This window comes from Exophiala aquamarina (genome assembly GCF_000709125.1).
Source record: "Exophiala aquamarina CBS 119918 chromosome Unknown aczIA-supercont1.4, whole genome shotgun sequence".
In the NCBI taxonomy this organism is placed as follows: Eukaryota; Fungi; Ascomycota; class Eurotiomycetes; order Chaetothyriales; family Herpotrichiellaceae; genus Exophiala; species Exophiala aquamarina.
Window position 1 is genome coordinate 3,447,421 of NW_013550584.1, and position 18,708 is coordinate 3,466,128.

Here is an 18,708-nt window from a genome sequence, read left to right on the forward strand (position 1 = left end):
TTTGCCCACATCGGAAAACCGACAAGGCGAGAACTGGTTGACTGGAGTGAAGTTTCGACGCGGATGTGAATCTGATATCAGACCCGTCAACTGCGACATCTGACGCGTGATTATTGTTCCGCTTCCGGATTTTGCACCACGTTCAGGGGATGACGTCAAAATAAACATGGGAAAGCATTGACCCCGCCAGCCTCGAGGGAAGGAACCACTGAGCATTTACAGTATGTGACCGACCTCGACATGATCGCACCTTCTATTCCTCTTCAGAAGCCACATGTGAATTTCCAAACTTATCTGAACATCCTCTCAGCCTGGATTGGGAGTACCCTTGTGACATTCTCAGAGTCAAGATGACTATTGATCGGATGTTTGAGAGGAAGCACATGCTTCCTAGTAATGACAATACCCTGGAAGCTCAGGGTGAAGAGGCCATGTTCAGCATGAAGAAAAGGTGGCGCCACATGTCTGCTTGTTCACTCTTGGAGAGGCAGTCAGGAAGTATCACCTGCAGCCATACTATTACTCAGGCTCTAGTTTCACTTCAACTGTCTTCCTTCATCCTTCAACCACTTTGACCTCGGACTCTTATGCCGTATCCTATTTTCTTCAAGAAGTTCCATGCTTACCTAGGTCTCATAATCTAACGAAGCAATCATGCAACAAGACACCACAGACACTGACAACAACCATGGAACTGCGCAGATGGTATTGGACAAAGCCCCTTCGAGTACATCGTCCCAGGCCGGCAACACAACAGTAGCCTTCGACGCTCAAGATTATGACAGTTACCCTCGGCGGACGACCAGTCTATCTCGAAAAGACCCAAGGGCTACTTCAGAATCTGTCAACGGTGCCGATGCTAAAGCGACCATCACTGGTCGGATCAAAGTCATTGTGACTGCCAAAAAAGGAGTCACCGTTTCTGCTGATAATCATTCTATGGACAAAATTAAGGTGTTTGCTCTCAGACAAATTAAAAACACTGGAGTCAACTTGAATGCCATAGAAGTCACTTTACCGACCGCAGAGCAAACCCACAGCTCACTCTTTCTGATGGGTACAGAGCTAGGAGTTTATGGTAAGCATTCACCACTTCCATCCTTGATGAAGACAAATCTGACCACACCCCAAGAGAATATGAGGTTCCGGATACATCCAGTAGATGCTCTTATCACCCACTTCAAGGCCAGAGCAGCAGAAGGGACATGGCAGCGTAAGATTGAAGCAAAATCTCAGCCCGAGCCTGATGAAGCCTTTCTTCCCTTGGGACAGCTGATCAATGATCTAGCAGAAGAACAGGTCAAAGAGGACACCGAACCCCGTCCAGCATGCCATGGAAGCTAAATCCTGACGGCCCATTACCGGAACTCCAGCTTGCGCTTCGTGGTCGCCGTGGTCATGGTCGAGGACGGCCACTTATCGAGACCCTCTCTGGCAAGCAGAAGAAGGCTCTCCGACAAGAAGAGAAACTGTGTCGAGCCAAACTAGCAAGAGATGGAGTTGCCAACGAAATCTCTAACGTGCTCAGAGTGGACAAGTCTCTGGAAAAGTCTCTGCGAGCGAACATGAGGCGGTGTGTGGTTACGAAACGGGTTGGCGGTAGGTTCATGATATGTGGGAAATTTACATTGATGCATTTGACCAATCAAAACCCTCAACATGTAGGAGAAGGAATAAGGCCAGTCATGCAAGACTCTCAGTCTCAGCAATCACGCTTCATTCGTAGACAACTGGAAGAAGCAGAGAAGACTAGATGGACAGGCCTCGGAAAGAAATCAAGTCATGCAAAGAAAATGGAAGCTATCATCAAAGGTATGTATTTGTGATCAATTATACCTGACCGTGTGGGGAAGTTGCCAAGATCACCGGAGTCGAATATTTGGCATTCAAATGAACTGACCGTCGTGGCGTTTACAGAATTGGAAGAAAAGATCTAGTTGAATTTTTCACGTCTATTCATCAGGGTCAGGGCCACCATCCATTCGGCACTGTCCACAATTTCTTATACCTCCCATCATGTGAAGGTCGACACCAATCGTCCCTGAGCAGACGACAGGCGCATTGCATCAATCATCCGTCCGATAGCACCCAGCCCAACTGGAAGGACGATGGCTGTTAGCTTCGGGGTCGTTGACTGGATAGTACCTTGCACAGTCCTCCCACATCGCTAGTCCAAATCCTTCTAAAAGAGCCACGTAGATGAGCATCTCAGAGAGCTAAACCGTTCAAGTTTGCTGCATCTCCGTTCTCCTTCGCTGAAGTAACATCCTTCTTTTGCCCCTGTTGCTCAACCTCACAAGAGTCCTCTGCCTTCGCAATCCCGTAGCGTTCACAAATGTCAGTAGCAACTCCCTCGCCACTCCAATACGCACCGGTCGTTGTCCCCAACGCAATGAACGGCGCCGTATGCTCGCCTGCCAACCACAGGCCCTTTTCAGCGCCCATTCCACATGACCACCGCATCGCCAATATATCTTTATCCCCATGTTCCAGATCGACTTGGAAGTTACAGTAGCTGCCGTTCCCCGCGAATTTGTCGTTCTGCCACTGCGTCATCAGGAACGATTTCGGTATGCACGCCGCATTCGTGCTGGGAGAGTAATTCGGCAAACGACTGTAGAATGGTTCCGCGAACTTCGCAAGCACAGCATTGTAGGTGTCAGAATGCGGCGTGAGATTCGTGACCTGCTCGACCACCCATGTCGCGCAAGGCCCGTAGATATAAAACAACAGCGTCGGATGCGCGTTGGGACCGGGCAGATGAGCAAGTGACACAATCTCTTGGTTCCATGACGCACCTTCTGGGTGCTCTACGTAGTTCGGGCTGTGAAACTGCGTGAAGATAGGGTGACGTGATGTGTCGCGCCCACCCTCACCGAGCCAGAACGCGGATGGAAATGTGACGTACAGCTTCTCAAGGCGACCGTAGTTGATGTTATCGATCGCCTGGGACAGCCCCGACGGGAGGGCCGGTGTAAATGCCGAATCTTTGTTTCTCTTCAGCCACCCCAGCGGCGCCGTGAGAACGATGTCGTTGAAGGACAGCTTGTCCCCAGCCGCCGTGGTAACTGTGACTTTGTCCTCGTCATTACGGTCGGTACCGTCGCGAGCCAGTTCGAAATGCACGGCTTCGGTGTCGAGCCTCAGGTCCACGTTGTCCCGCTGCTCGTGCTCGAGCGCCAGCCTCGCGACCTCGGCGAGGATATTGCGATAGGTGCCCGCCACAATGACATTCTCGCCCTCGATGCACTGCTCGAGCCAGAAGAACCTCATGCTCTGGGTCTGGATCGGGTCGCCGATGAACGGGCCCCACATCTCCGCATGACGGAGGAGATCTCTCCTGTCGAGCTTCAGCCTGTTGACGCGGTTTCTTGTCTCCAGCTTGTCATCCTCGTCCAGCCTCGCCTTGATATAGTCAAACAGGCTCATTTGCGGATCGAGCCAGTTCTCATCCGAGTACTTGAACGCATCGGCAATCAACCCCCAAATTTTCGCGGATAGTGCCTTGGCTTCGGCCTCTGGACGCCTCAGCCCATCCGAGCCAAACAGCGCGCTGTCCTCCTCGGGCTCCAGGACAGCCGTGTGCGTCTTCTCCGCCAGCGTCAGGATCGGATTGCCCTTAGTGCCGTGGATCCAGTTTGGTCCCATGTCAACCAGATGCCCTCCTGAGCTCTGCTGGTGGACACGCCCGCCGATGCGGTTGCGCGCCTCCAGGATGGTGACCTTAAATCCGCTGCGTGCGAGCACTGTCGAGCAGCGCAGACCCGCCATTCCGGCGCCGATCACGGCGACATGCGGTATTATATGCGGCGGTGACATTGACGACGACGATGACGACGACGAGCCCCTGCCTGCGTATCGCCTGAGAGGATTGCATTCGACTGGTCAGCTGTTGCCGTTGGTAGATTTGATTAAGCAGACTTGTTGCATCGTACCTATCGTACCTTTGTCCCGGTTGGCTGGCCGGGTCCTCGGCTATGTTGGAGGTTTTGTTGGACATGGAAAAACACTCACAGACTGATGCAGTATGCGTTTCTAACTCCCTGGCTCCTGGTGGGCTTTGATGAACAGAAGTGCTGAACCCGGGGGACGCCGCTTGCCAACGTGAATACGAACTACTGCCAAATGGCTCGCAGCGCTTAATGTAGGCTCCAAAACAGTTAACGCAAGAAATGCATGATGTTTATCCTCATTTCCCAATGCTGTGACTTTATGATCAAGCTTGCAAGTTCAAAGCAAGGAAGTTCGATCTCCAGATTTCGGCGGAGGGTGGTTCGAGGATTTTAGCCTTTTCGGCATCTCGAGTCTAGGCTAGAGACATCAAACTTTGGCGTGTCTGAGCTTCAAATGGAAACGTTCTTATTCAGAGCACCGGAGAGATGTGGGCTCCGAAATTGATATGTAAGGTTAAGAAAACATAGACGAGGAATCAGGAATATCCTTTGAATACATGTTCACAAAGTCATTCAACATTTCTTATTTATTAAATGTGGACATGCTTTCCTCTCGACTGACTGGGATCAGTTGTGGAGGCGTACAGGTCGCAGACATCTCATGGGAACAATTCGGATGCGTACTGTCAGTTCGTGGCAGTTTAATTTAATGATACAGGTCGGGCACAAGGGGGTATCCTGTTCTTTAGCTTTCCGTCATCTTAGACTATTGCAGCAACTGATATTGTGAAATTCATCTCCATGCTCCTTGGCTGAGGGAGAGCAAACCTTGAACGCAATCAAATTCCTCACCCTTGGCCTTCTCTTTGCTTGGTGAGGGTTGAGCGCTTCCGGCCCGTTTGCCGCGCAGGTGTGATAGTTGGTTAACCGGGGTTGCATCACGGAAGATCACACTTTCGTTCGCTTGAAGAACTGAACGGGCATTGATGCTCGGTTCGGTTCGTCGCAGGGGATTAATAGAAGCTCGAGTTCCTGGCGCCCAATTCTCCTTGTCTGAATCTCCAGATGGTGATCGAACATGATGAGATCTGGACCCACCAGCTTGGTTTTCCAATCCACTGTCAAATCCTTGCAGACGTCCCATCGAGGATTTTGTTCTTGACAATTTTGACTTGCCATTCTTCGAAGCCAGTGCAGTGCGCACATTACTCTTGGACAAAGCAGGGCTCAATGCTTGGGTACGCGATTTAAAGCTATTTGACCTCACAAGGTTGATAGCACTAACAGCAGATCCAGCATTTTCCGCCTCTGCTTGAATTGACAAAGCGTCTTTAGCAGTACTGTCACAGTAGAACTCCCAGGTTCTAGAATCACGAGAACGACCAAATCCTGCACTGACGGCTTTCGATTGTCCTTGTGCGGATTGACGAAAGGCTTCAGCATCAGTCGTAGCACTTTGGCTTCGAGAGAGATTTGCTCTCATTGGTGCTTGGGACGTGGGGGGCGGTGGTACTCGTGCCTTTTCTGGCGAGGGTGTCGGTTCATTGTCGGTTCGGATTTTGACAGCCCCGTCAACAGTCATGGCCAACCGAACCATGCTCGAGGTGCGGGCAAGGGGCTCCTTTGCTCGGGGCTCCTCCCGAGCCAATTCACTGACCGAAGTGGCGGGGGCACTGTCCTTCATTCCAGACATCTCATCATGACCTCTCTTTCTCGCACTGCTCTGCTCACTCGTACTTTCATTGCCATCGGACTCAACTACTCCCTCCTTGATCCCAAGTGACGTAGCTACCTTGACCTCGCCCTCAAAGGTTGAAGGTGGTGTCAGCGGAGCACCTGCTACTTGCGAGGAGTCAGTGCTGGCAACCGTTTCCGCTGACGAAGAAGGGTTGAGTAGGCCGTGGATGCTCGAGGCTCGAGAAGCAGGACGGTTTGGAGTCTCAACTGGAGCGAGCGATTGAACTGTGCCTATTTGTTGACTAGACAGTGCATCCCTTGGGGACGATGAAGGCAAATAATGCAGGTTGGGACTTGAGGAATGAGTGCGCAGATGTGCGACGAGTTCGTGAGGTTGCAAGGGCTTTGACTTGCGACGATCATTCTGGCGCCTGTTCTGGAACCAGATCTATGAGGATCAACAGTCAATATGTGTGTGCTTTCAAGACCAGCGCATTTCGGGGGCACTGACTTGTACTTCTTTCTCGCCTAGATCAACTTGACTGACGATCAAAGCTCGTTCAGCCTTGTCTGGTTTGGAATTCTTCTGGTAGGCAGCTGCAAGGATGGCATTATCTTTAGGGCTGCGGGAGACTCAGTAATCTGTTGTACTGTCTGACTGAAATTATTCGTACCTTGTTCGTCGTCGCCTGCCCTTATTCAGAGACGCGGAGTCCGATGCCGGGGTAGCAGGTGGGAGGAGCTGAAAGGAATATTGTGTACATAGATGGCCGTGGAACTGATCAGGCTCAGTTGCGTCTGGACTGTTGGCAGCCATCTTTGCTAAGAATATGCGAAGAAATGGTGACGAGGGAGAAGAAGCTGGGGCAATGTGAAATAGAGGAGGTGAAGCTGAGGTGTCAAGCCTGGACTCTGGAGGGGACCATCACAGTCACGATCACGGGCAAGATCACAACGCGTGCGCCCCAAACTCCCCATTTACCGCACCAAAAAAACGCGTCGTGTCATTGTCACGTGCGCCGACAGATTGATTCCACGCCAGTAGGGCTTGGCATGCTGCTTTGCACTCACCATGTTGTGATCGAATTTCAGATAGTCCATCTACGTGTCTGGCCGAGATGATCTTGGAACGTCACTCTTTTTTTGACTCTGCATTGGAAAAATTGCCGTTGAGGCTCTTGTTCCACCACCGTGTGGTCTTATTTTCGCGGACTTCGTCGTTTGCTGAGTTCGATAGGATGGTGCAACTCGGCAATGTTCTTTGATAACAGCTAGATATGATAAGTTGTAACCCGGCACTTGCCTACCCTTGCGCAGTCGATGGTGACGGCCTTACATGGCAAAGCCATCCAACGTAATGCCCATACTCCGTGCTGCGGAGTATGACCGGTGGTCAATAGGTGAAACCTTGTGGGATGAGCCACCACCCCGAAGCAGGGCCGACTCCAGAGACCACAGAAGGACAGTCTTACGGAGGGGCACCGAAAGTACTTGGGTCCAGAACTCGGGATCGTACATGGTATCCCTGTTCAGGCCATTCCTCATAAAGCAGGGTACCGTCTCCATGAAATCATTATCCACCCACTTTTACATATCCATATCTAACATATGTCGGCTCTGTTGGCCAGATCACCATCCAGATGACCTTCAGCTGGACAAAATGTCATTTTGGGATATGGGACAACTGTGCAGGAATCGACGGAGGATAGATCCTCGGACAATGCTGTTTGCGTTTCGGAGACTTTGGGCATGGTACATAAATTATACGTAAGCAATCCGCCGGACGAAGCCGGCTGAGTAATTTGCATTTGCACCCGCGCCCGCGCGACATCAACGCGCCAGCACGTGACTCGAAAGCGTCACGTCCTTCGTCGACATTATCTCAAGCACATACAGTATGCACACACCACATATTGGCACTAGAAAACAGCCCCAGTACCGAATAATGCGTTGAGATGTGGCGAAAACAAGAACAGCGAAATCCCTGTGAGTCTGTGACCGAACCTACGGGTTCCTTTCCAGGACCGCAGTCTCGGACAAACACGTTTCATGACTGTCCCGGTACTCCGTACTGTCGGGAGAGACGTTGTGGCTCTCGGCGGCCCCAACGTTCCAAAGTGCCGTGCGAGGCTCCCTAGTTAGGCTCCACTACGGAATACATCCAGGCAGCACGATCCCTGTTCTTCAGAGGTACGAGTCAACAAGTCACAGTCGCCACGAGGCTTTTCCATTGCGCCATGGATTTTTTCCACTGGCCGCCTAATAGGGCTGACCACTAACATCGTTGTTCCTTGAACTTGTACACCTCTGTACCACTAGGGGCGGTCGTATCGTCACACTCGATCAGTCAAAGTACCCTTGGTGCAGCATCTGACTCCAGTCGTTCAATCTCCAAACTCCCTTCAAAGTACCACCGATCGACCTCTCGTGGCTATTCCAACCGAATGTCCCGCAAAGACCTTCCTTTCTTTGGAGATTTGCTCGCGCTCTCAAATCTCCTGCCACATATTTCCCCGTTCTCAGAAAATCGTTCTGTCCCCGACACCGGTTTCGTTATTGTATCCAACCAGAATCTGCCAGGGCATGAATCAGTCGGTAGTCAGTACCGGATCGCTGCTGATTGCGGGTTCGACTCACAGAACCAAGCATTCGAGTTGCGTGCTGCCTAACATCAAGCAGAGCAGGGTCAATGTAATTGGCAATCAAGAGTCGGGAGCTTGCGTTCCTCCCGCCTCGTGTTGCAAACCTATTATCAACATTCAAAAGTCCAGGTCCCATTCGTCAATTTCTACGCTTTCCAGGCCCACAAGACCAAACTAAAGATCTCCTTCAACCCTATCCCATGAAAGATGGCCGGTTCAAATGGAATGCAATTCATCATATCTAGCCATGGACAGGCAGGTCACGCAGCATGAACCTATTCTTCTCTCTCGCTTGTCTGCAAGGTGGTGACGCTGCCACGATATTGTTGACTCATGTAAAGTGTGTGATTCTTGCACGATGACAGTTCTTGATAGGTATAATACCAAGCATGTTCGATAGAAGCCGTTCCGTTCGGGACCAACCTGCAACAATGATCAAGGTCGCAATAGTTGGAACCAACGGGCTTGCCCAATACATTGCAAATAGCATTGCCACTACCACCTCTCATCAGTTTGTGATGCTGTCCAGACGTGTATGTTGAGTTACTTTTGTAACAACTAGAGGCTGACAAGACTACAGCCTAGTCCAGGTCTTCAAGCAAGAGGTTGGCAAGTTATGCAGGTGAGTCGTGCTGTTCATCTTGTCTGTCTGTCATTCCGGGTGCCACCACCATTAGACTCCCCTATACAAGCCCTCGTCCTCACCAATACCGGGATCTTGACTAACCTGCATCTTTACCAGGTAGACTACTCGAACGCATCAGACCTCCGCTTCAAACTCGCTGGTGTTGATACTGTGATTTCAACAATAAGCGGAAATCCACAGATAGCTCTCATCGACGCGGCTGCTAGCGCTCATGTTCGTCGTTTCGTGCCTTCTGAATTCAGTGGCCCCCCATCCTTGCGCCCCCCCAATGACATCCTGGACAATGGAAGACGCGCAGCCATTCTGAGACTTCACCAACTTGAATCTACGGGCATGAGATTTACCGTTTTCAGCTGTGGGATCTTCTACGAACGATTTGCCCCTGGCGGAATGGCAAGCTCACAGATTGGACTGCACAGCCCTGTTGGTCGAGAAGGAGACTACTTGATGGATTTTCGGAACGGAAGAGCACAGATTCCCTTCCAGACCACTTCAACAACACCTGCATCTATCTGCATGACCTCTGCCCGAGATGTCGCTAGGTTTCTCGTTGAAGCTTTGGACCTTCCTTCGTGGCCGAGAGAGTTTAGGCTGCGTGGAGAACGAATGAATGTTAGAGAAGTCATTGCTATTGCAGAGCAAGTCCGAGGTAAGTTGATTTCTTTGACCCATGCTGCTGTTATGTATCTGCTCCTGCAGATTCTCTCATCTAATAGAGCTGCAGGCAGAGCCTTCGAGATTTCTGGGCATACTCGAAGTTCGTTGCAAGATGCCTTGACGTATGCTCGTGCAGTGGGCGATCAATCAAGGGAAATACGCATGCATCATCTCATCGCTACAGCTGAAGGGCGTTTTGACTTTGTCAACACGAATCTCAACCAGTTGGTCAGTTTTCGCCCCGAAGGATTCCGAGAATGGCTCGTTCGCTCTTGGTCATCTGGGGCCTGAGTGAGCCCCAACGGAGAAGTAGCGCTGCTGCTCACTCGGCGCTCGATGCAGATCCCATAACCAATCGTTCGATACGGTATAAGTACAGACGAAAGTGAACAGTAATAAACTGTACTGCGACCATCAGAGTGCGTCACAATTGCAGGACACTGTCGCTCGGCCAGCTCCCACTGTGGTCCATCAGCATGCACGACTATTTCGGCCTAAGCCCGATTCGACTCGCTGCCTCTTCACGAGTCCAAGCGAAGCAACTAGCCAGTCGAGATGGTTCTAATTTTATCCATGCTCGTATTTCTCCTAGCATTCTATCTCATGAATCATCGCCAGATTGACGACAGACAAGCATCCACCTATTTCTTTTCTAGCCGAAGCCGAGCTTGGTATTGACAACCTGTCCATCAGAAGCCAGACTGAATCATCTTCCAATCTTTTCACCTCAAATTTCGAAAGAAGCCTGAGATTTCCGCTCACCTGTCTTAACACCAACGTACTGCCATGATCTATCAATATGTACTATTTTTAGATCGCTTTAACAATGACATGTCTTGACCTCTCCCACTCCCATGAATAGTTTTGACATTTCTCCCTATTGTTTCACTTCGCCGTCACCGTGCCCCCCCCACGGCTAGGGAAGAGAGGATGAGCTCTCCACCAGAACACCAGAATGCAAGACGTAGATGTCATACTGCACCTCGCATGAACCCTTGGGTGACTGGAGTGCCTCTTTTCTCTCTGCCAGACCTTCGCATATCGGATATCCGGCCCCGTCAAGTCACAAGTGTGCATTTGCCAAAGGAATAGTATGATGGGAACTTGGAAAGGTAGGCACTCCCCACGAACTCAGCGCCTAGTCAGGCAGCCGGGGTATTTTCCGGAGAAAAAGTAAAAATGGCACAGCACTGCTGCACATAACACAGTAAAGACATCCACCAATCCTTGACTGAGGCTTCGAAAAGACAAAATCCTATTGCCCCACCACTGTCTGCATGCGCTGAATACCTGGGTCTGTTCACAGAGTGAGTGGAGTCTCAAAGGCAGCTTCTGCTTGCAGCCCGCGCTGTATCAGCTGTGGAAGGGCGTGAGGAGAGCAGGAATGTTTGAGTTGACGACAGGCATCTAGCCACGCGGGATAGCTCCGCGGAACACTATCAAGCATACCTACGTTGATCGTCTGCTCAAATCTCCTTCCCTTGTGCCCAGTACTTGCAGACATGTCTGCCTAGCCAGCCTACTGTCGTCGCTGTAGCCTGAGTGGCTCCCTCACGTGCGACGAGGCTGGTCCAATCGCAAATTGAAGGCCACTTCTGGCAGGAAGCCTTGATCATCGGTCTTATCTTTGAATGAAAAGGTGACGGACCACTCACCGTCTTAGTCCAGTAACTTGACAGGGCACGAGTATACCTAAGCTAGCTACCGAGAAGTCCGCGAAGGAAAGACGAAGGGCGACCACCAATCCCCATGCCCAGCGTCTACGAAAGCTTTCCTGGTCGAGGCTAGCAAGGAATGGGCGCCTTGCTGGGATTGCAGTGCAGGCAATCCGGCCGGTCAGCGACAAATGATAAAGTATTGAAACTCGAATACCTCGGTACTTCGAAACAACATAGCACCACCTTTACAGCGAACGATACCCTAGGTCTGTTGCCTTGGCGCGTATTCAGCTTCGTCGAAGACGGCACAGTTGGGTAGTAACGCAGAGCCTTGCCCGCTCCCACGAAAACAAAAAAAAAGCAATGAGTGATAGATAGGCTTCTGAGGGGGCTCGAACCCCCCATCATACCGGCCTTTTTTCTTGAATGCTCATCACATTCGGAATATATGTGAACAACCCTGACTTAAAATATATTCAAGGCGGGCCGGGCCCGCCAACCAACCACTGCTGTAACTATCCGCCATACGACAGGTTGTTCTGCCAGGGCCTTGAGAATCGCTTCCGACGGATGTTGAGAGCAATTCGGGCATTGCAATATATTAACGTGTCTTTTTGAAGGGCCTAAGGGACCTTGGATACCCGGTGGTAGGCGCTATAGGGCGAGGCAGTGAATTATGGTACTGGTCACGAGTGTTGTTGTGCCAGGTGCTCGATGCTGTTGGGGTTTGACGGGCACCCAAGCAAGCTAAGCAAGCACCCGCCAGGGAGCTTTATTAACATGTCCTACCTACCTAGTATGCTTTCATGCAGGCTTGCTGCTAGCCAGTGGCTCGGATCATCGCCTTCTGTATGCCGTCCGCCACTCAGTCCCAGCCCCAGAATCTTCCGTGCAAGCAGACACGGACTGGAGGCCAAGACGAAATCCCGGGGATCCATAACTTTGGATCATGAGCGGTTCCTAAGAGTCTCGGTAGCAGGGCCGTTGAGGTCATTTCTTGAACCATCTGTGCCTGCAGAGAGCAACTCCGTACTCTGAATCAATGCCCTTATCGAGAAGATTAGGACTCTGCCTCACCAAATCATGCCAATAAACCCGAGCGATAGCTGTCTGAAACTCAGTATCGGCGGCGCCCAAATGTACAACAAAGGGGGTCGTCACAAGTGATACATGGTCAATCATCGATGGAAAATTACGTTGACAGTCTACCCCATGGCCTGCCTGTCATGTTTACACAAGGATCTGCCTGGAGCATGCTGGATCCGAAGAACAAACAGGCAAGAAGGACACTTTTGGTCCTCCTTGTTGGAAGAATAAGCAACAAACTCGCCTTATTCGTTATGAGCTGTATGCGAGGATTCAGGTTTCTGCGCTGACATGGGCCTTTGGAAGCGACAAAGGCTACGCGGCTGCAGGGGTCGACTGTCCAATTCCCCCATGGTGTCCTTATAGGGACAAGACTTAAGCGATCTCTCGTTGGAGCGATGGGCTTTGTCGGGTATAGGAAAATATTCAAAGGTTATTCGGCTGAAAGGGCGGGTATCCCTTTATGAAGATGGGTTTCGAGGAAGCGACCAGCATTGGTAGGTGTTCGGTACAAGGAAGCTCGTACAGTGTCCCTGTTCCTGTTCCTGTTGCTGTCGCTGGACTATCTGTACCGACGGATCTTGCGGGGGAAGCGATTCCAAAATAATCTCGTAACTTGGTGAGTGAGTCGCCCCCTCCCCAACGCACCGAGGAGGAAACAAGTGAGCAACCTGGCCGACTGCGACGACGATCAAGCTAGTGTTCGGCAGATGCACCAAGTGCCTCACCTGTTCCATCGACTGCGATCTGGAGGAACGAGGTAGCCCCGGTACTTACACTAAAAAGGATCTCACCCAGCCCTGTCAAAAAGCAGCCGTCGGATTTACTCCATACTAGAAGGGAGAGTCAGACTAGATTAGAAGAGGCACGTAAATGAGCCCCATCCCCATCCCCGTCCTTGTCAGTAAAGGTCCAGGTCACGAATGAAACATGGTTGAACGCCCGCCGTCGCGTCCACACGGAGGGCAGGGTCTTCTGTACAGAAGGACGGAGCATGGATACTCCAGAAGGCAAATTCTCCGGATGATCGACGCTCCTTGTGAGGTATTATCGATAATAGCAAAAGGGGACCAAAAGAATCTCGCTTAGGCGGGCCCCCCTTCTATCCACTCAAAGTGTCTGACCGTACGCCGTAAGTGCGACAAGATGATTTCATTCAGGGTGTTGATGGAAAGCACTACTGTCGGGAGAGGAGTGATGGATGATAGTAACTTGTCTCGGTTTCTTCCCTTCCTCCTCGGTGGCCAGATAGTGACCGTTGCACGACCCCGGTATGATTCAGAGCCTCCAAGGCAGAGAGACGCGCAAGGCTTGCTACGCATCAGGGATCTGATCGTCCTGGCTCGGCTTGGGACTATCCCGAAATGGCGGGGCTCAACCTTTTCTATCTGAAAAGACCGAGGACCGCGTAGTGTACATGTAGTCAACGAAGGACGAGATTCTTTGATCGAAAAGCGACAATGGTAATGGCGAGCCGAGTGGGCTGAAGATACCTCATGGCTACTAGGTCCCTGAATATCATGTACCTCGAGGTTCGTTATGTCACAGTAGCTTGTTAAACACTATGGATTCGCAGGACATCCGCAGCGACTCCCACCGAAATCCTGTGTATGCCGAAAGCTTCGTCTGTATGTACTAGATAGCGGGTACCCAGTCCAGCCTTGAAGAGGCGAATCAGTTCGTTCACTGGCTGCATACCTTGACTCTGGATTCTTTGTCTAGAATGATGGCTCTCTTCGTGCTTCCCTTTCTACGTTTAGCGGTACTGTTCAAGAAAGTAAACTGACACATGGTCGTTGATATTAGAAAGTCGCGCGTATTTTGGAGTTCTGCTTGGGCCCTGCCTTTTTTTTTTGGTGAGTGACACTAGTATGTACTCGTACATCTTTGGTGTGAGGAGGCCAAACCTCTTTCGTCTCCACACAGAAAAAGGTGGCAAATTTTTTCGTAATAATTAATCTTTCGGCTTGGCCCGCTTGCAAGCCCTTCGCGCCGTAGCCGATCCTGACCATCAGCCCACAAGCCTATGCGGGAAGTATAAACCCCGTTTTTCTTGGGGATCTACATACAACTCGCTGTTGGTCACAATCATGATTGGATTAATTTCATTCCTGTCACATTTTAGAGGTAGAAGAGGTCGCCGATGATACGGGATGACTGAAAGCACTCGCAAACTATCCGTAATTACTTCCATTCGAAAATCCTTGGCCGAGGGACTGTCCTCGGCAGGGTGCCAGGTGCGATCCTGTCTGCGTGTGAAATTGGCGTCGTCAAACAAGGGCCAGTAACAATCAGGACATGACAGGTAGCTCATGGCGACAGATAACGAGGACCAAGAAGTCCAAACTTGATCACAAGGTTCCAATTCTCATCCCGCTGCCGATGAACGCGGGAGGTCTGGATACTATGACAGAGGACGGAGTACTAGTAGTAGTCTGCTCGTTTGGCACGGTTGGCACGGTTGACCTGCTGACAATGACCAGTACGGAGGACTGGTCGCGTGGGGGTGTTGCATAGATAACGACGCTGACGCTAAGCAATCCTGGGCTGCTCTGCTGAAAGGAATGGAGCTGATATCGGGTAGGGCGGCATCATTATTCAAAGTTGCCAGTCGACCCAGAGCAAGGCATCTCTGAAGAAACACTAAGCAGCTGCCCGTACGCTGTATCACATTGAGGGAACACGCTCATGAAAAAGGCACGACGTCCATTGATGCCGTTATGGTGGGTTGAAATGGCACGGATAACAGAGCGATCAGGTGCAAACATGCAACATCGCAAACTTGGAATAGCGTGCCTGTCTGAGATGCGCCTATTGTGGCTGATGCCCGTTGGTCGACCTGCTTACCTAGGCACTATCGAGGAGTTGGTTAGTGTATTTCCACAACCAGACTGATTCCTCGTCGACATACGAGTATGTACTCCGTACCGTCGTCCCTCGTGGTCTCTTCGATTCTTCGCGTCGAGCAGTTGGGCCCCGTTTCCGTAGGAAGTTGGGGTGCAATCTAGGGCCATAATTTGTTTGATTAAAGCGGGGTATTTGGAGATGCTGGATGAGAGCTAACCATTCGGGGTTAGTCGTACCCCCGTGTCACCGATCAGGCTGGCACGGGCCAGTCTTGACTCTTGACACCTGAAACATTGCATTATCGAGAGCGGCACGAAGGAGGAATCGCACCAGCACTGACCACTTTGTGTAATGATAGTTACGCGGGGTTGCAAGTTAGCTTGTCCAATAGCTCACTCCAGAGTCAAGCCTAGCACGACATGCCCTCTCTTTTGTCGTGGTTGTGATTGGAAGACCTGATTATTGCGTATGCAGTTTGACCATTCAGATGGCCTAGGAGACTAGCGAGATTTGCATCGTAAGTGTTTGCATCAAGTAAAAGTGGGCACTGTCAACGACATACTGCGTGGCGAGAAGCAGGATAGTTATGAGGAACACAAAGTAGTCGAGCCTATCGAGTCTGTCAACCGCCATGACTGGGGAAAAAAGAAATGCGTCAACTAACCCAAAGAAACCAAGGCCCTGAGCTGATCCTGGACAGGGGGTTGCTGTATCGTCGGCGTGGTTGAAGGGTGCAGTCAATTGATCAATGGCGACAGCGAGGATCTGTCAAAGACTCAACACTTATGAATACTTGGCAGGCCTGCAGATATGGGAGCGATCATCAGGCAAGAGTCAAGAGTCAAGATTCTCGGCTTACTCGTAGTTGGTCGGTGCCCGAGGCACACAAACCTCCACCCTCCAAGCTGGATGGAGCCCAGTGGTGGAGCTGGAGACGCTACCCCACTGACAATGCGCAAGGAACGTGGCGCTATGCAGCAAAGCGAGTCGCCAGGCGGCCCTTTCCTTGTGATAGCGGGCGATCATTCGTCGTGAAATAGCAACATCCTGACTAGGTACAGGAAGGCAAAGCGAGGTTGTTTAACGCAGGCTAGAGGGCTAAGTCTCCATGGCAATTCTTGAAAGAAAAGGGTTCGGCAGGCTGACGTCGTGGTCAAGGATCGAGAGTTGGGAGAAACTGATCCCTTGCATGATTGAACGGGTGTCAGCATTCCAGAAAGTCCCTTCGAAAACGTGTGATAATTGTTTTTGGCGAGCGAAATTGGCGAACGAAAATTGCCACCCGGACAAGATTGATGATCAACTTGCGTCGTGAAGAAAGCGAACGCTCCACGAAGTGGACAGACATCTTCTGACCTGTGCGTTTTTCTCTCTGTGTGAGAGAAGGAGGAGGGCGGGAAGAGGGCAATGTGCAAGAATGGGCAAGCGTCGTGTGTCCCGGAACGGAGAAACTATGATTGGGAAATGGGAAATGGGAAATGGGAGCTCTGAGCAGTCCCGTGTAGTGCAGTGAGCCTGTGAGTCTGGCCTGAGCCATACAGAATCAGCAAACATCCCACGCAGCTTCAGCGATTGATCAGGGCTAGCGGCAAGACCATGCTCAAGACCTGCAAGCCCTGAAGGTAAAATTTGCTGGTGTGGGCGTGCATGCAGTAGTGGACAGGTAGCACGTACGTACAAGCCAGTGCTTTGCCTGGGCTGGCTACGCAACCATGTCAGCTGCTCGTACAGCATGAGAGTCTGAAGCTCGGCCACAGGAGATTAAAGAGGGATGTAGATGCAGCCTTGGTGGCCATCGAGAACCAGATGATACAGTAGGAAGACTCTCCACACGAGTACAGCATGGATTACAGACCAAAGTCATTGCAAAATCAGCTCAGAGAAGAGTAATCGGAGAGTTGCCTATAAGACGTGGTCAGCGAGATGGCGAGGGATCATCACAACAATAATACCTAACGGGTTACTGGCGGGCTGGGGTCGTTAGGATGTCTCGTGGCGAGTATGAATGGTTCTCGTTATCGCTGATCAGCTCTAAACGAGTACCTCGTAGAGCGCGGAGTACTGTTTGTTCGACTTCTTAGATGCTCAGACCAAGAAGGTTATCTACCTGGACACCCAAGTATATGGAATTACGCTACACGGTCCTCCGTACTCTGTAAGATGGTTGTAACGAGGGTCTGGTCAAGGCGGTTCTTGTACCGCCTGGCCCGTTCCCGTGCAGCGTAAGAGTGCCTCGCCGGGAGGAGGGATCGTGCCTTAGGCATGACCGATGACTAGTACGACCAATAGTGAGCGCCAGTGGCCAGATAGCAGTCAAGGTTTTTGACAATTGGACTTTCAGACAGGAATGGTGCACATGGATAGGATGAGCCGGATTGGATGGTGCCTTGATTGCGTGGGAGGGACCGCGAAGCGAGAATTTTGAAAGACAGGCCTTTCGTTGGAGGAGTGACTTGGCGCTCTGTTGCGTTCTGTGGTGTATGAGTAAGAGAAAGTGAGTGCGGATTTGTACGGAGCACGGTGCCTCCATAGGGACTCGTAAGAGCGAAAGTGGTGCCAAATCCCATGAGCGCCTGGGGGAGAGATTTCCCTCAGTGGAGCGACACCCCCAACTGCTCTCAGTTACGGCCTACGAGGAAGTGCTGCATCAATTGACACCTGATGCCAAGGGCGGACGGGGGGCGTCTTTAGGCCCTGCTCCCCCTGGCACATCCTCGTAGGCTTGGACGGAGTAGCACTGTGTGAGTCCCCAGCACCTAACATTAGCAAGTGTGGAGGAGTGGGGACTCATTACCCTGCTTAACTGTTAGGTCGCAAGTCACAGGCCGTGCAACACCTAACCGTGGGTGGGTCAACCCTCTTCTTCTCAGGCTTGCATTGCATCAGCCAACACCCAGCTTGCAGCTTGAATGGCCACCACCACGCCGTGCTTCCCCTCTTTTCTGGCTGTTCTGCTCGTCGTGCAGCTGCAGCCACTTTTCCAATTGTCGCCCACACCCTGGGCGCCCCTCATAGCACTGCGTCCCCTGGAGGAGGTCCCTTGCTGCCCTGGCGCTGGTCACGTCCTGTTCTGTCTTTGGCCCTTGTCCATGCCTGCCTGTTCCTTCTGGCGGCCTACCCTGCTCGTACGGCACCTTTCCTCTTGCGGATGGTGCTTGGTTCATCGCTGCCCATCTTTGCCTCTCCACCATCTTCATCTTCATCTTGTCCCAATGCCAATGCCAATGCCATTCCACTCAATTTTCTTTATCTAACATGCCTCCTCCCCCATGACCACACTCATACGTCCTCTCGAGCCACCACCGACTACTTCCATCCATCATCACTTAGTCGTACTTCTCTTCTTACCACTACTCTGTCCTTACTCCACCTGCACACCCTCTCTCTTCATACCAGACGTCAGCCCTGTCCGAGGATGAGAGACAGGCCTGCCTGCGTGACCACCCATTAACTCGACGTTCCCGTCACTGCCACACTACATATCTTGCAAAGCAGGTCACACTGCCGCCTTCTTTCCCAGGATCTATAAAGTGGCACCCACAAACACCTGCTCGTCCTTCCTCGTTTGCAGCCTACTTCACTCCATCGGCTGTGATACAAAC

General features: G+C 51.4%; 3 protein-coding genes across 3 annotated transcripts; 1 reads left to right on the forward strand and 2 right to left on the reverse strand.

Annotated features, from left to right (window-relative positions):
- Window positions 1-2,208: 2,208 nt before the first annotated feature.
- Window positions 2,209-3,819, reverse strand: A1O9_06348 (uncharacterized protein; the record flags this gene model as incomplete). Its single annotated transcript, XM_013405558.1, has 1 exon — window positions 2,209-3,819. The coding sequence occupies one exon, from the start codon at window positions 3,817-3,819 to the stop codon at window positions 2,209-2,211; it is 1,611 nt and encodes a 536-aa protein (XP_013261012.1).
- An 867-nt stretch (window positions 3,820-4,686) lies between these two features.
- A1O9_06349 (uncharacterized protein) lies at window positions 4,687-6,387 on the reverse strand (the record flags this gene model as incomplete). The annotated part of the gene is made up of 3 exons (XM_013405559.1): window positions 4,687-6,018; window positions 6,082-6,193; window positions 6,245-6,387. The coding sequence occupies 3 exons, from the start codon at window positions 6,385-6,387 to the stop codon at window positions 4,687-4,689; spliced, it is 1,587 nt and encodes a 528-aa protein (XP_013261013.1).
- Window positions 6,388-8,643: 2,256 nt separating this feature from the next.
- Window positions 8,644-9,806, forward strand: A1O9_06350 (uncharacterized protein; the record flags this gene model as incomplete). Its single annotated transcript, XM_013405560.1, has 4 exons — window positions 8,644-8,745; window positions 8,793-8,834; window positions 8,955-9,507; window positions 9,583-9,806. 4 exons carry the CDS (start codon window positions 8,644-8,646, stop codon window positions 9,804-9,806), a joined length of 921 nt encoding a protein of 306 aa, XP_013261014.1.
- Window positions 9,807-18,708: the final 8,902 nt, after the last annotated feature.